The following is a 17,394-nucleotide window of genomic DNA, read 5'->3' on the forward strand; positions in this document are numbered from 1 at the left end:
TCCAGGCTGGAAATAAGTTTATGACCATTGCAGCCTTCCAATAGGAGTAATGGGGGGGAAAAAACAAGCTTGTTCTCAGAAATTTATCTTGAAGGGATCCTATGACCCAGAAGGCTCTTCCCATCCTTCCCTGCTAAACACACACAGGGCTGCCACCACCGCTACGCGCCGTGCTCCTCACCTGGGAAGAAAGTCAGAAAGCAACTCCAAAACATCTTTTTTTTTTTTTTTTTTTTTAAAAAAAAAACACAACCAAAACTATTTATGACTGCTTAGGTCCATCCTCTTTCAGCAGTTGAATCCATTTGAACTTCTCAGCATGAGCAACGTTAAGCCAAATACTTGAGCTGTGAATGCAGCAGGTGGGAGGAGGTGGCACGGAGAGGCCAGGAGCTGGCGGGGGGGTACAAAGGCACAGGGGGAGCCAGGACCATGCCACCAGCAAAGGCATCGTCTCAGCACCATGACAGACTGTCTTAGTGTATTTGCTGAATCGGGAAGCATCCTTTGGGATGCTTCTTCACACCGTTAGACATGCCGGGAGCTCCCCGGTGACTCAGAGCTAACGAAGCCGAGGAAAAGTCTTTCATATTACGGGGAAACAAGGTGGCAAGACAACAAATGAACCAGGAGTCTTGGATTAGCAGTGTGCCGAAATTACTGGACCAGTTCATTTAAAAGTTGTTCTATTAATATAATTAGTGAAGGCACATTTCCCGCCCCGTCCCTAAGCTAATCTGCTTTGAGACTTCTCTGGTGTCTAATGAGACTTGAGCTCACCCTGCCTTCCCCCCGTCGACGGAGCCCTTAATTGGGTCTCTCTAATGAGGATGGATGCCAAGTAAGCTTGTAGGAACTTCTTATCTTTGCAGCCTCTACCTCCAACTCATTTCAGCTTCAATTAGCCAGTGGGGCGAGGTGGGAGGAAGAGCCCGGCCGCACGCGGGGCTGCAAAGCCATCGGCCCTTCCTGAATCCGGGCTCACCGCCGGCAGACCCCTGCTCCCCCCGGCTGCAGCTAAGCTGGTGATGGAAAACGAGCTCTGTGAGAGGAAGAAAACACTTCGGGGAGCTCAGATGAGAACTACAGCACAAGGGAGGACGATGCGCAAGGCAGTAAGACTAGCAGAAAGCTGAATCCTGCAGGGAGATCTCTTGGGTGCCTGGTATTCCCCGGCAGGCTGGCAGCAGGCGAGATGGGAACAGGGAGCCAGAAAAACCCAGATGAAACTCCATCTTCTGTTCAATCACCAACAGCCTCCCCTCGGCCACCTCCCTGGGCTGCTCTGGTCCCGGGAGGATGGAAGCGTCGGTGCACGTAAGACACCGGCGATCAGCGAAGATGGCAGCGATGAGCCCAATTCCACCAACACATTCATCGCTCCCCCGCTAAAGCTTCTTTTCAAAGCTTTCTCGCCGGGGTGACAGCTCAGAACGAACTTTTCAACATGCAATTGCTTCAAATGGAAGAAACTGAAAGAGGGGAAAAAAGAAATAATAACAAAAATCAGGAAAATATCTAACTTGCCAGGCCAAGAGAAGTCACCCCGTGGAAGCAGGGGCAGGTGACTCGGAGCCAGCGCCGTTGTCAGAGCAGCACCGGGGAGGAACATCGGGGGAACTTCTCCGAGAGTGGGACTGCAGGAAAGGTTGATTTAATGGCACACTACGGCAGCTTCTCCGCTCCCCCGAGAAAAAAACCAAACCCCACGGACGGGGACTTGCTCATCTAAACACACAGCGTACGTCAGAGGAACAAACCTGAGTAACTGCCATCCAGAATTTAAAAAACAAATTAAATCCACGGCAAAAAATAAGCAGAACTTCGAAGAGAGGGATCGTACAATCTGGCAGGAAAAGGCATGAATCATTATTTTCTAGAGGAAACCGTACATAATCCAAGCTACTTTGTTTTAAAACAAATCAAACCTTCCAAAACCTCCAGTTAATAGGTTTGACAAATTCAGGTCTTTAATTCAGGTATTTTGGCGATTTGTTAAGATTAAAAAAACCCCTACGTGGTACCCACTAACTTTGCAGCAGTCTATGCCCTGCTCTCAGCATCTCCAAAAGCCTCCATCAGAAGGCGAAGGGGAGAGAGGAGAGCATCTACCTGGGGCCGGAGGAAGGCCATTAGATTGCAATGCCATCTTGTGGAATAGGAGAAAACGAAAGACGGGGGAAAAAAGTTGCTCAGCCGCCACTTTGCAATCGTATATTATTTTACGGGACACAGATACTGGCCCAGCAGGGGATCTTATCAACGCTTATCAATACTGAAAGGGGGGGTGTCAGGAGGATGGGGCCAGGCTCTTTTCAGTGGTGCCCGGGGACAGGACAAGGGGTAACGGGCACAAACTTGACCATAGGGAGTTCCACCTAAACAGGAGGAGGAACTTCTTTGCTGTGAGGGTGGCAGAGCCCTGGCACAGGCTGCCCCGAGAGGTGGTGGAGTCTCCGTCTCTGGAGACATCCCAAACCCGCCTGGAGGCGTTCCTGTGCCACCTGCTGTGGGTGACCCTGCTCTGGCAGGGGGTTGGACTGGGTGATCTCCAGAGGTCCCTTCCGACCCGCGCCAGTCTGTGATCCTGTGATTCGGTGGGTGCTTCTCATTTTCCTCCTCTGCCTGAAAAGTTAGGGATGCACGCAGCGATAACTGCAAAGACGTGGCCTGCTTCCCTCACGCTGCTTGGAAGGGGATGGATAAGTCTGTCAGAAATAAAAACTTCCTCTTTTTTGCTTGTTTTTACTATGAGTAATAATAATAAAAAGTAATAATCTTTTGTGTTGCTTCCCCAGGAAGCCAGCCTTTCTCCTCGCCTACGGGAGAGCCACCAAAAAGAGTGACTCGGGTAGGATGAGGAGCAGGGCCACCCCGATCCCCCAGATCCCCTCCCCAATTCCTGCTCTACTTTAGCAGGATCCGAGGAAGAATTCTGACTCCGTCCATCGCACAGCTCGGCTGTAACCGCCTCCCCATACATCGCATCAGATAATTAGGCTCCCAGCTGTGTCCTGCATTACTAAAATCCCCGTTATCTCGTTCAGACGCAAACACTTCAGGATGCTCTTACCACAAACAAAGCCTGGTTTAACCATCCCCTCTGCAGGGAGCTGCCTACTTATGTCTTTAGGTAAAAAAGAAAAAAAATCTACAAAACTCAACGATGGGGGGGGGTAAGTTACCAAAAAGCACCATTCAGGTGAGCCAGGACGACGAGAGACTTCCTCCTCTGCAATGAGGCCAACTCAACCCACGGGCAGGGAGAAAGAGCCACGGGCTCTTCACAGGCTCCTGACAAATACTAAAATGCTTGAGCCTGACGATGGACGGAAATAAACCCACAGAGCTGCATATTACAGAATCACAGAATGGTTCAGGTTGGAAGGGACCTTAAAGGCCACCCAGTGCCACCCCCTGCCCTGGGCAGGAACACCTCCCACCAGCCCAGGTTGCTCCAAGCCCCGTCCAACCTGGCCTTGAACCCCTCCAGGGATGGGGCAGCCACAGCTTCTCTGGGCAACCTGGGCCAGGGGCTCACCACCCTCACAGCCAACAATTTCTTCCTCAGATCTCATCTAAATCTCCCCTCTTCCAGTTTGAAGCCGTTACCCCGTGTCCTATCATTACACTCCCATATATTGGGACCAACCCCCCCACAAAACCTGCACCCACTTACTTGCAACGTCCCAAAGCGAGGAACTGTACCCGAGCCCTCGGGGACCCGCCGCGGTGGCACAGCCCGTGCCCGAGCTGCCGAAGGCTGGGGACATCAGGGGACGGGGATGGGCTGGCGCTGGCAGGGTGCTCTCAGGACGGGTGCCAGGGACACCAAGGGACGAGCGGACGCTGGAGCCCACTCGGGGCAAGAGAGGATTAAAAACCTCACGGGAGCCGCGCCATGAATCCAAACAACAGGAGCGCTGAGGAGTCTGACAGCAGCTCTCGTTTCAGGGCAGTCATTTGCCTTTAAGTAAGTTTTTTGGGGTCAAAATGGGAAATTTTGAAAATTTTCTGAATTTTTTTTCCCCGATTGGAATTGGATTGAACGGGATCACAGCTAGGCTATCTCTACCTAGTTTGGGTTTTCTATAGGAAAACCAAAAATACTGCCGGAATCCCAACTAGTGCATCATTAAGGTCTTGTGGCGTTTGCCATATCATCAGCTTGTTCCAGCTCAAGGCTTTGTTCGGGCCAAATTCGTGTGTCGTCCCCCCCCTCCCCAGCACCTCGACCTTAATTATACTTCCGTTTCTTTGCTTATTTTTAAATGTAGTTCCTAAGAGGACATTCCGAGGGTTGAAATTTCTAAGAAAGAAGTTAGCGAGAAACGGTTCCTGAGAGAGGGATACTGGGCGTTACTCGGCGCACAAAAAACCAGCCATAAAAGTATGGAAACTGGGAGGGACTGGGGACAAACCAACCCAGAGACCCAGTGGTAAAACTGAAAAGTCAGGATCGTGCACGCAGGCGTCCCTGTAGCAAATCTGGTAAAGGCAGCCTAACCTGTGATTTGCACGGTGAAAGATCAGGGCGAATTTATGAAATATAAGAAAAATATATATATATATCTCCCTCCTAAATGCCCTACGTACCCTGAAAAGAAATAAAACAATGCCCAGCAGTGTGCAAACATTTCCCTGCAGATGACTGATGATTTTCAACAAGAATTTCATAAATGCAGCAGAGTCTGGTATATCCCGGGATTATTCCTCCGCCGCAATCCCTGGGAGTTCCTCCTGCCACACCAGTGCGGGGTTGCCCGCGGCCACCAAGGGCGAGGGGCTCCAAGCCAGGCAGGAGCAAGGGGTGGGACGGTCAACGGTTCTTGAGTCAGCGAAAGAAATGGCATCGAAAATAAGCTGCGAATGAAAACAACCCACCCCGGACTACCTGAAGGTTTCGGCCAGGAGCGAGCACGAGCGTCCCCGACCCCTCTGCGCCCAGCCGGTGGCACCCCCGGCGTACATCACCTCCAAAGCTTGAAACGACGTTTGCATGAGAGCGAGACGTTGAAATATTGATTAAAGTTGGATTTCCTCAGCAATACTTTGATTTTATTATTACGCTGGCTGCTAACAAAGACACACCCGGTACTGCCTTACATTCTTGCTCGTAAAAGGGTGATTATTCCACTATTCACGCCAGGCGGCTCCGCTTGTATCCACAGCCAGTGGCTCCAGCGCAGGCACTCATCGGGGAAATAAAAAGACATTAGGATTTCAAAAATGAGGCGAAAACACGGGAACGGACACAGGCTGGAATAAAGCGGAGGCCGGGTCCAAGCCGGGGAAGGACGGGGTGGGCAAGGGGGAAGACTGAGCACTTCACCCCCGTTTAAATCCGAAGCGCCGGCACCGAAACCAAAGCGTTACTGAAGATTTTGATCAATTCACATGAAACATTGGAGGGGAAGGGGGGGTGGAAAAAGCACTCTGCAAAAATTACCTAGCAGGTGCCGGTTTTTCCCGCTGCTTGGCTTTGTTGAAGGAATAATTGTACGCACGCGGAGGGTTTTTCTGATCTTCGCACACTAGTTAAGTCTCATCGCCAGGGGAAAGGGTGGAAAAGGGATGGGAAGAATGCCATGACAGCCTGTGTCTCCCAGCATTATTGTTCTAGAACTCCAGCTCAGGCCGAGCACAGCAGCTATCTGAGGCAATGCCGTGTTTACGTATGCCCAAATTGTTATGCAAACACAGGAAGCCCTGTTGGAGCAGGGGGACCGGGCACCCAGCGGCAGCAGAAAGATGTTTTTCAATGCGGAAAGGGTGAGAGAGGTCACCCCCAAGGAATCCGGCCCAGGATGCTCTCAGCCTTCGCCTCTCCCATCCTCCTCCTCCTCCTCTCAAATTCCCCAGCGCAGCGAGTACGGGCTTTGAGTTAAAGAGACAGGCTCCTTACCCAGCAGCATCGTCTGGGGGCTGCGGGAGGAGCCTAAAAAGGGGGGAAAAATACCTAAGGAGGGGGAAGGTGTGCTGCGGGAGGGGGATTCCTCACCCCGCGCAGGCGTTCGGCATCGCGCTTCCCTGTACTCCTGCAGAAAATCAAACCTCAGAAGCTGAGGGGAGACTCCAAAGGCACACAGGGGCACTTGGCATCATTTAAGTTGTTTTTTTTTTTTTTTTTCAGATTAAATCCATCTTGCATCAACATTAAAGACCTAGAATAAAAAGTCAGTCACGAACTCTGCAGTCACACCTTTAATTCTACCTGTAGTTGGTACAAGAGAAATCGGAGACAAACAAGTCAACTTAAACCTCCGGAAGAAGCCACGGAATCCCATCAGCCTATATCAACTAAGCTTTCAAAAAGTTATCGCTGACGGAGAACTAAAAAAATCCTTGAAATACATTCCCGGTGCTTGCAAATGTCTCATTGCCGTCTGAGCTCGGTTGCTTTTACTGACGGATTCAACAGAGTAAAAGTTCCCCACCCGCCAGAAACAGCGAGACCAAGCCAGCTCTCACCTCGCTCTTTACGAAACTACGTAAGCTCAATTTCATCAACTTCTGCCTATAAGTCAAATTCCTACAGAGCATAAATTATTCTTGTTAGGATTTTGAGACTTCTAGTGTGGCAAAAACGAACGCCGCGCACCAGAACCGGCCGTGCCGCCGCCGCCGCAAGGGCCTCACCACCACCTGAATCCTGCAGGGAGACCTGGGGGATGCCTGGTATTCCCCGGCAGGCTGGCAACAAGCGAGAAGGGAACAGGGAGACAGAAAAGCCCAGATGAAACTCCAAAACCGCGGGAACAGGCACATGCTGGAATAACACGGAAGCCGGGTCCAAGCCAAGGTCTGCATCCCGGGGAAGGACAGGGTGGGCAAGGGGGAAGGCTGAGCACTTCACCCCCGTTTAAATGGACCCCACGGACCTCATCCCCCAGTCACTCATCCTCCCAAATAAAGGCGTTTTCTGCCATCACCCACAGCACCCTCCCGCGGTTACTGCTATCAAACACCCCCAGCTCTTCACCCCATCGAGGAAAACCTACGTGCCCGAGACGTACAACCTCTCCTTGGCTGTATGGAAAAGGAGACCAAGGGAGCTTTACCAGCTTGCCCGGAGCTGGAAGAGTCACCAGCAAGGATTTCAGGGCTGGCAGGCTGCGGACACCAGCTGGCTGAGAACACGTTCCTGCAGGACACCACCAGAAACGTCCCGGCGGCATCACTCCCCGCTGTGACCGGTTTTGTGAGAGGCTGGTAGCTAGCAAGTTTTTTAAAGCTAATTAACACGCACTGCTCTAATTTCACACAGTTCTACAATTTCCAATCAGAATATTGTGCAACGCTGGAGCCAAATGGCTCAAGGAAATTAACTGTATCAACACGCACAGCGAGTCAAACCCGCAACAGCAGCTGAACAAGTCTGGAAAGGTATTTTTTTTCAACTTTTAAGAGAATCTGTCATCGGGGGGGAGCGCATTGCACACAGCCTCTGAGCGCTGAGCTACTTTCTCATCATTTAATAACGGCGCAGGATTTGTGCTCAAGCCCTTTCCTACCGCAGGACGTTGATTTCTTGTCCACCATCTTCACGTGCCGCGTCTGGTTGCGGAGCTTGTCGTCTGTGTTTTCAACCAGGTTCGTGAGGTCGTCGATGATCTCTGGGGAAAGAGAAAGACGAGCATTAATCTCTGCGCCCCACGGCATCACGGCTCAACAAGCACACGCCTGCTGGAGGTTCCGAAAGGGAAACCGGCTGCATCCTCCTGTCTTCCAGAAAGACACACCGGTGCTCCACATGCACGGAAACGTCCAAATCCTGGGAAACGCTACACAAGAGATTCAACTTCAGATCCAGTGCATTTCTCCGCCGTAAGGGCAGAGGAAAAGAAATACAGCCTGAAACAGCAGGAGGAGTCTCAGCAGGCACCGACTATAAGGTGACGGCAGCCAGAAAACACCAGCCAAAGTAAGAGAATTAGTGCATATGCTATAAGAAATCTGAAATTTCAATCCCTGGAACAGGGCACCTCAACACTTGGCCATTACACAGTCATTAAACCACATCCAGAATCCCCATCTTTATAACCGCTTTTGAGAGCGTTTGGTGTGGTCCCAACCAAGAGACCACGGAGGAGACAGTCAAAGTCCCACCTTGGTGAGTTATGGAGATGCCCGGATGGCAGTTCTGCCTGCAGCCCAAAGGATCCAAAGGAACGTGAGCAAAATTTCTCCTACGTTTATTTTTAATAGAGGGGAAAGGAAAATTTCAAGCCAACTCATCCTCAACCTCATACAACTGACGCCTTTCTTTTTGTCAGGGAAATCAGACCCGGCACGAGGCTTACACCGAGAGCGGTCGGTTGTTGGGTTGGGATTTTTTAACACTGAAAATCAAAAGCCACATTCAGGCACCAAATTTCCTTCTTGCTGACTGTTCCGCTCTAATTTTCTTCAAATACGCAGCCGGTGCTTCTGGCTGGGTGTATGAACACACCGCCTTTGAGTTGCTTCCTACTCTGCAGGTAGGAATGGCTTTTTTTGTGCATGATAAATCAGGGAGGAGGACAGCAGCCAAAACCCGAACGCTACTGCAAAGCAGCCTGCTCTGGTTGCACTTCCAGCACTTTCCTCGCTATTGATCACTGTCTTTATAAATCCAGTCTGCCTTTCGGGACCAGGTCGGGGGCGGCAGCCGTGCCAGCTGGCAGGGGCTGTGCTCTCGGGTCCTTGGTACCCTCCCAGACTGTCACTCTCTGCACTGCTGAAACCTCCAGCTTTAACGCACCGTAAAGCAAAAGTTGGAGCGCGTAGCTTTCCGTGAGCGAGACAGACTCATTTTCTGTTCATTTTTATGCCTCATAAGCCCGTATGTATGTTGGTTGAGTGTTAAACAGAATCATAGAATGGTTCAGGTTAGAAGGGACCTTAAAGCCCACCCAGTGCCACCCCCTGCCCTGGGCAGGGACACCTCCCACCAGCCCAGGTTGCTCCAAGCCCTGGCCAACCTGGCCTTGAACCCCTCCAGGGATGGGGCAGCCACAGCTTCTCTGGGCAACCTGGGCCAGGGGCTCACCACCCTCACAGCAAAGAATTTCTTTCCGATATCTCATCTCAATCTCCCCTCTTTCAGTTTGAAACCCTTCCCCCTCGTCCTATGGCTCCCCTCCCTGATCCAGAGTCCCTCCCCAGCTTTCCTGGAGCCCCTTTAGGGACTGGAAGGGGCTGGAAGGTCTCCCCGGAGCCTTCTCTTCTCCAGGCTGAACCCCCCCAGCTCTCTCAGCCTGTCCCCACAGCAGAGGGGCTCCAGCCCTCGCATCATCTTTGTGGCCTCCTCTGGCCCCACTCCAACAGCTCCGTGTCCTCCTTGTGCTGAGGGCTCCAGAGCTGGACGCAGTGCTCCAGGTGGGGTCTCACCAGAGCAGAGCAGAGGGGAAAAAAGTAAGTCCCATCAACAGGACAGGGCTCTTATTAATTAGCTTTTATTGGTTTGACTGTATTCCTTCAAATAAGATTTCCCAAATAGTTCTACAAGGAACAAGGGGATGGCACTAAAGCAGGCACTCCTTGTATTTCCAACACTTCGCTGTGGCACTAGAAGGCTTTAAAAGGTGGTGCCAATATGTGACATCAGTTCTTGCAGCTTCTCAAGAACATCCGTACGCCTCTGTGGGCATCAGCTTTGGACCGGTGCTTGAAAGGGAACAGTTTCCTCCAAAATTCACCTTCCCGCAGCAGAAGATGTGCAGGGCGCTCATGTCCTCAAATCTTGCCAAGTAACAAGCACCGCTCTAGATACAGAGATAAAACCGGTTTGATCGTACGTATGGATAAGAAAAACACAGATATAAAATAAGCGGGGTTCTGAAGACACAGAGGACATTTTCAAAGGCATACGTAGCATGGGGGTTTTACTCTCCTGGAGAGCTGGAAGATTTAAGCACCATCCTTCTAAGGCGTGCTTTTTCAAGTCTGCCCTACAAGCACCCCATCATCTCCAGCGAATCCCTATGTAAAGTGATACCAGCATCTAAAAAAAACTTGTACTTCGAAAATTTACATCTCTCTTAAAAGATGAGCTCCTCCTGATTCCTGTTCCTCAGCCTAAACCATCTCAGCATTCACATGAAACATCAACTGCTTCTACCTGTGCAGCCTCCATTTTACCCTGTGGACCTAAACCATCCACCCCTCCCGTGGTTAACCAGCATCACCCACCGAGGCTGCTCTATGCCAGACGCAAACTCACGTATTTGGGAAGTTGTTTGTAATACTCAAGATTTTATTGTTCATCCTACACCAGAACACATTTTCCCAAGTGTCGGCAGGTACTTTATTTGACCTGCAAGATTTGTTCGGTTCAGATATTAATCCTCCTCCCTCTCCCACCCAACTTTCCCAGGTCCAACATCTGCAAAGCCAACAATATTTTGGAGAAACTTTATCTGTCTTGCGTGATTCAGCACACAGGAAAACCAGTACAATGCTGCCGGCAAAGGCAGGCTTTCTCATGTTTGCCTCTAAATGAAAAAAAAAAAAAAAAAAAAAGCGACGAAAGTTCCCATCGTTGTCAAGGACAAAGTGATAAGCATGCTTGGGAAATAGGAGACTTTCCTCTGCCAACACTGACCAGACCCTCCTTGAAAAACATCCTGGTGAACAAGCTGTAGCTAAATGAGAACAAATGTGAGCAGGAAAATTTGCTGTCATCATTTCAAAGCCCAAGGCATTGCAATTGGGATTACGTCTCCAGCCTCTCCTTTCCCATCCCCTTGCACAAGCCAGTCCCTGTCAGACAAACCAGCAGGAACCGTTTCTGAACCAGAGAATTGGCCTGCACAGCTTGGGAGAAGCGTTTCTCCATATCTACATGTCTCTTGATACGGTCAGGTTTTAGGGGAGTAGGCCAAGCACGTAGCCCACGGATCAACGAGCAACAAGTCCTTTGATGCAACGTGCAGTTACGACCAGGAGAAGTATCAGGACACACATGGCGCAACCAGGAGGTCCAAGCAGGGTCTTCCCCTCCACCACAGTGGGGTTGATGTGGGGTGAAAGCACAAGGAGGTTCTTACCTCATCACCGCTTGAATCAGAAGCCCAGACCATCAGGTTCCCCAGGCCAGGGTGCCCTTGCAACCACCAACACCCTGTACAGAAACATCCATCCACTCATCTACACCCACCAACACCACCAACACTCACCACAGAAACATCCATCCACCACCCCTCTATGTCCACCAACACCCAGCACAGAAACATCCATCCACCCATCTACACCCACCAACACCCACCACAGAAACATCCATCCACCCATCTACACCCACCAACACCATCAACACCCACCACAGAAACATCCAAACACCCCCCTACACCCACCAACACCACAGAAACATCCAACCACCCCCCTACACCCACCAACACCATCAACCCCCTGCACAGACACATCCATCCACCAACATCCTGCACAGAAACATCCATCCACCCTCTACACCCACGAACACCATCAACACCCACCACAGAAACATCCAAACACCCCCCTACACCCACCAATACCACCAACATCCTGCACAGAAACATCCATCCACCCATCTACACCCACCAACACCATCAACACCTACCACAGAAACATCCATCCATCCACCCTCTACACCCACCAACCCCACCAGCCCCCTGCACAGAAACACCCACCCCTCCACCCCCATCACCACGCCGTTGTGGTGACAGGTTCAGAGCAGCTCTCGACCTTGGTGTAAATGAAAGAATTTCTCCCTGCTCTAAAGCAAAGGAAACACAATGGAAGTCTGTGCTGTATCAGGCAGGGTTGAAAACAAGTAATGAATGCCTAAGGCAGGCAGAGCTGCTGCCAGAAAAAACTAACTCCATGGCTAAGAAGGTCTTCAGAGCCCCAACAATCCCACGTTAGCTCTCAGTAGGCTCCTGAGGGCCACTCTTCTGGCAGATGACCCACCTGCAACCACCTCTCCCCTTCAAGCTGCCAGTTATATTCAGGATGAAAATTTTTCTATCAATCACCTCTCATTTACCTGACTATGCAATGAGTTAAAAGTTAAAAAAAAAAACCAAAAAAGAGAGAAACCTGGAAAAGGTGAAGGACTCGAGGTTCCCCATCGCGAGGGAGCAGACGGGAAGAGCAGGCTGACTGCTGAAGGGCTGCCAGTGACCTTACAAAGGACGTTTCTGTAACACTGCACTGCAAACCACGTTTAAACCGGTAACGCAAATTTAGCCAAGGTCTTCTTTCAGTGAAGCAGCATCTTGAAGCAGAAGATAAAACCTACTGTGCAACCCTAGTATTAAAATCTCAGTAATTAAAGCCCAGCTGAAGTGGGAGAAGTTTGAAGGTTGCTCATCCCTTGGAGATGAGCTCAGACAGGACCTCCTGTTTCACAGAATCATAGAACAGTTCGGATTGGAAGGGACCTTAAAGATCTTCTAGTTCCAAGCCCCCTGCCCTGGGCAGGGACACCTCCCACCAGCCCAGGTTGCTCCAAGCCCCGGCCAACCTGGCCTTGAACCCTCCAGGGATGGGGCAGCCACAGCTTCTCTGGGCAACCTGGGCCAGAGGCTCACCACCCTCACAGTAAACAATTTCTGCCCAATATCCAACCTAAATCTCCCCTCTTCCAGTTTGAAACCCTTCCCCCTCGTCCCATGGCTCCCCTCCCTGATCCAGAGTCCCTCCCCAGCTTTCCTGGAGCCCCTTTAGGGACTGGAAGGGGCTGGAAGGTCTCCCCGGAGCCTTCTCTTCTCCAGGCTGAACCCCCCCAGCTCTCTCAGCCTGTCCTCACAGCAGAGGGGCTCCAGCCCTCCCAGCATCTCCAGGGCCTCCTCTGGCCCCACTCCAACAGCTCCGTGTCCTTCTTGTGCTGAGGGCTCCAGAGCTGGACCTGGTACTCCAGTTTCAGCAGGGACTTTGGCTTGAAAAGCGGTGGAACAGCCTTGCTCATCCTTGCACACATGTCCCTTTGCTAGGGTCACAGCCAGGCAGGTACATCAGCTTTCGAGCTCACCAGCAGACAAGGGGGACAAACACGCCAAGCGCGAAAGCAGCAGGTTTCTACAAGAAGGTGTGGGCATTACCATTTCTCCTCACCTCGTCCCTGCAAGGCTGTGGCAGGGAAATGCAACCCCATCTCTACAAACCTGGATGCTTTTCCTGGTCATCAAGGCTATAAAATTTGGCCCGGAGCCCTCAGAAGGGCAGGATTTCTTCAGAAGCCTGGTATACAGAGAATTTTAGAATGGTCTAGGTTGGAAGGGACCTTTCGGATCGTCGAGTCCAACCCTCAGCCTAACTCTGACAAAATATCACACGGCAAAAATAGCAGTGGGGTTTACAGATTGGAGATCAATACCCGCGTACCTTGAACCAGGACAAAAGTCACAGAAGGTCACAGTTTGGTGGCCACGAGCCTGTCTGCAGTCCTGCCCTCGCTCCTCCAGCCGCGGGAGCAGCAATGGAGAGAGCCCAGCAGCCCTGCAGGGGACTGGGACGAATTCCCCACACAAGGGGATTTACAAGCGAAGAAAACGTGCACTGAGGAAACAGCAAAGCAAGCAAATGACAGTAGGTAGATCTATTCTGAAATATTTGACTTTTTTTTTTTTTTTTCCTGCTAAAAAACCTACAGCAGTGGGTTTTGATCTTAGGCAACACGTGTTTTGGAGCACTGCAGAGCCGCCACAGCTCCAGGTGGGAAGAGGTGGAAGAAACATCCCTACGGAAGCGGTGGGAGAGGCTGGGAACAGCAGCCGTACCATCAGTCAGCCCTCGCCGCTTCCAGCCTTAATTCCACCTCCTGCTCCTGGAGAAAGCACAAGCAGGGAGAGGAAAAATCCCTTGTGTTTATTTTGTTACAAAACAAACACCAAACACATTTTGGGTTTGTTTAATAATTTGCGTTAAACTCCAAATACACCGTCGCCCACAAAAACACATGCAGAAATTGTTTCACCGGATCGGAACTTGTCGCTGCATCAGCTGTCACAGCCGCAAAATTAAAGCTGCTGAGCTGCAGCTCAACCCAAAGCACTGAAAAAAAATAATTGCTCTTTGAATCGCTTCACTGGTCCCAGCAAGCTGAAGCGCTATCAGTGCCTGCAGCCAACTTTCAAAGACTCGAGAATCCATCGATGGACCCAGATCAACACAGGACTACTCAGAGAAGCGAGCACGTAAGCGTTAAATATTCCTTTCCAAAGTTTTATTGAAATGGGAAAGGAAAAAGTGAAGCACCAGGTCTGAACCCGGATGGTCAGCACCCTCCCGCTCGGCTCCACGGCACCTGGCTTCGCCCTCTCAAACGATACATTAAAGGTTGAGAAAAATGATCTTTATAATACCTCCGAATGAAACGGTTGGATTATAAATCACACTGGCATCACGTTTTGTGGCTACTGATTTCTGGGGTCCATCCACGTGCAGGTGTGTGTGCGTGTTCAGAGGGACTACGCCCAAAGAGACTACCGGAACGTAAAAACCTTTCCTGAAATTGCAGTGGAACAACCACCTGGTGGGAGCGGTAAGGGTGTATTTACATACATCTTTAAAAATCACTTCCGCTAATAGCTAAAAAAAAGAAATATTTATGCAAAGGACACCAATAGAAGACCAACGATAAAAAACCGAGCGGAAGAAATTATATGTAATCCTAGGAATCTCTCAGAAAAAAGCTCATTCTTCATAACTTTTTTCTTTCAAAGACTTTGCCGCTGCAATGAAAATCAGAAACGTTCTGGTTTAATGCCTAAAACCACCGATGCCTTCCCTAAAAAGCTGGTTCTGCTTCTCTCCAGCCACGGCATGGATAATTTCAGCCCGTCCCGTGAGACGGGAATCCCACCCGTTAGAGCTGTAAATCACCTCTGCGGGACATGGCCATCCATCACCTACAGCGCGTCTCCTGTGCCGAAGGCTGGCGCGGGACGGGAAGGCAAATCCCCAGCTGAACCCAAGCCAGGTGCCGGAACAGTCTGCTGTGGCCTAACGGAGCTTTTCTCCTCCGTTCCTCCTCAAAAAGACTGCAATCCCTGGAGGTATCTAAAAGCCGGGCAGATGTGGTGCTGAGGGACATGGGTTAGTGGCGGTTCGTCAGAGTTAGGTGGATGGTTGGACTTGATGATCTGAAAGGTCCCTTCCAACCTGGACCATTCTATGATTCTATAATCTTCAGGCACTGGATTTGCCCATGGTCCCGTTGAACATCACACCACAGAGAGCACAGGTCCTCCATCGCGACCCCCATCTGCCTTTCCCATATTCCCAACTTCTCCGTTGACATTTCTAACAACGCTTCCGATGGGTTTGAAATCGGACTCCTCTGGCAGACCCACCTTCTGTGGCAACTCAGCCGTCAAGTCTTTCTACAGCTGGTCAGAAGTTTTCCACGGGAAAAGTTTCCACTGGAAAACCATTTGACAGATGATAAAACCAGCACATCCCAGAGCGCTCCACATGCCTGGACCTTCAGTGTTTCACCTTCTTGATGATGCCCTTTATGCCGAAACACAACCCTGATCAGCTCGATGCGAATAACCAGCTTTCAGCTTGCAACTGAAATTCTCAGTTTTGACAACAAAACGAGAAGACCAAAAGTTCCAGAGAGCAAAAGCCCCTTTTCCAGCCCATTCAGCCGCTCCATCTTTCCTCCCTTTCCGACCCCAGTGCCAAGACCCCACCAGTGCCCGCCCAGCTCCAGCAATGCTGGAGACTGAGGAGCAAGTCAACTGCTAGGCCCTGAGATCCCACTAAAGACACAAAATGAACATTGCGTCTTTCTCTGCAGGGACTAAACAGCAGCAAGCGACGCCCGAGTTATGGCGCAGGCATCAACGCTGCACATTTTAATCCAAAAAGGCGTAACTTATGAGATTACAAGTCCCAACATGAGTGCAGCACACGGACGCGGAGGAGATGAGCCAATCCAACAGCTATGGATGCTCTTGCTCTCATCACCATCACGGACCAAGCCCCGAGCCCTCCTGTTTCTCCCGTTAAGGAGCTCCTGGGAGGGAAACTTGTTATGGAGAAACGTGAAGCGGTGCATTAAGGAAACGAAAACCAGGCAGTGGCAGAGCCGGAGAGCCGGGCCATTTCGAGGAACGCTATGGTTTATTTTGCAGGAAACCATGTGGGTTTTTTCCTACCCATTCTCCACCCAAGAACAGGAAAAAGATCTGGTTGCCTTTCCATCCTACGTCTCCCCGTTTCTACCCATGCCCACACAGCTGCACCATCGTTCTGAAGGCCCGGGATTTATTTTATTATTTTTTTTAAATCATTCTCCCTAACTCATGGAGTCCCTACGAAAGACAAACGCCTCTTCCCATGAAGTGGAACAGGCTCTTGCGGAGCCAGAGTTCCGCTTTCATACATGACTTTACACTAATTGATTTTTTTGTTTGTGTTATTTAAAACACGTAAAAAGCCTCGTTTGGTTTCAGCAGTTCCGTCTTTGAGTCACACTCATTCTGTCTGTGGAGCAAGAAACCCAAAAGCCACGTGAAAGCGGCCACGTGAAATACAGCACAGGCAGAGAGAAACAAACCCGGGGTTTGACTGCAGTTTAGCAGAATGCCATTGCTGACCAAACATTCCCTTGGAATTTTTTGGCTTTTCCGTGGATTTAAATTTACAGATCACTCGATAGCATTTATCGATGAGTAATGCATCTCCCCGGTATACCCCACCGTGAGTCACGGAAGACTGCAGTCAGCCTTAAGAAAAACATACAGACGACTAAAATCCAGAACGTTTTACGCTACACAAAAAAAATTACAATGCGGCTGGAATTCAGTGGAGCAGCCAAGCAGGCTTTCCCTCCCTCCTTCAGGTCTCCGGTGCCTCAGGAGAAGAGCTAGATACCAAAGAAATGAATCATATATTGAATGCCGACCTCTATATGTCCAAACCCCGTAATTACGCGTTAATAAGAAAGCGAGGATTGTTCAAAACGCCAGAAATGAAGATTGCAACTAACGTAAGTACATCAGAAACCCAAAGAACCTTCGCACGATGTGCCAGCTGTAATGTCAAGGCAGAGCGAAAAGAGAAAAACACGGTAAAAAATACAAAGCCAAGAATCTTAATTTCTCTCCCCGGCTGCGAGCCGGGCCCGTTTTTTTTGCAGCCTCTCCGACGTGCGCAGCTCTCCGTGCCACAGGCGATGCGTTACTGCAGCCACGGGCTCCTCCTCGCTGTTAACTCCAAGGTAATACTCACCCCCCCCCAGCTCTGCGCTGCTCAGGACACCGGGATAGCGGCACCTTCTGCCGCGATGAGTTTTGCGTTTCGAGCAAAGACCAAGATTCCTCCCTGTCGCGGTTTTGACCAAATCGGCCAACGGCCAGTGACAGATGCTCCCCCACAACCTCTCGTATACGGAGAGGCGGAGGAGAGATAAAGAGATTTACGAGT

At 50.5% G+C, this 17,394-nt stretch overlaps 1 protein-coding gene across 1 annotated transcript in view; it reads right to left on the minus strand.

Moving 5' to 3' along the window:
- Nucleotides 1-17,394, minus strand: part of STX8 (syntaxin 8) — a 117,378-nt gene that overhangs the window by 33,960 nt on the left and 66,024 nt on the right. The window contains exon 7 of the mRNA XM_074607371.1: nucleotides 7,515-7,616. Within this exon, the coding sequence (XP_074463472.1) occupies nucleotides 7,515-7,616 (102 nt within the window). The remainder of the gene's footprint in view (nucleotides 1-7,514; nucleotides 7,617-17,394) is intronic.

This window comes from Larus michahellis, chromosome 14 (assembly GCF_964199755.1).
Source record: "Larus michahellis chromosome 14, bLarMic1.1, whole genome shotgun sequence".
Taxonomy (NCBI): Eukaryota; Metazoa; Chordata; class Aves; order Charadriiformes; family Laridae; genus Larus; species Larus michahellis.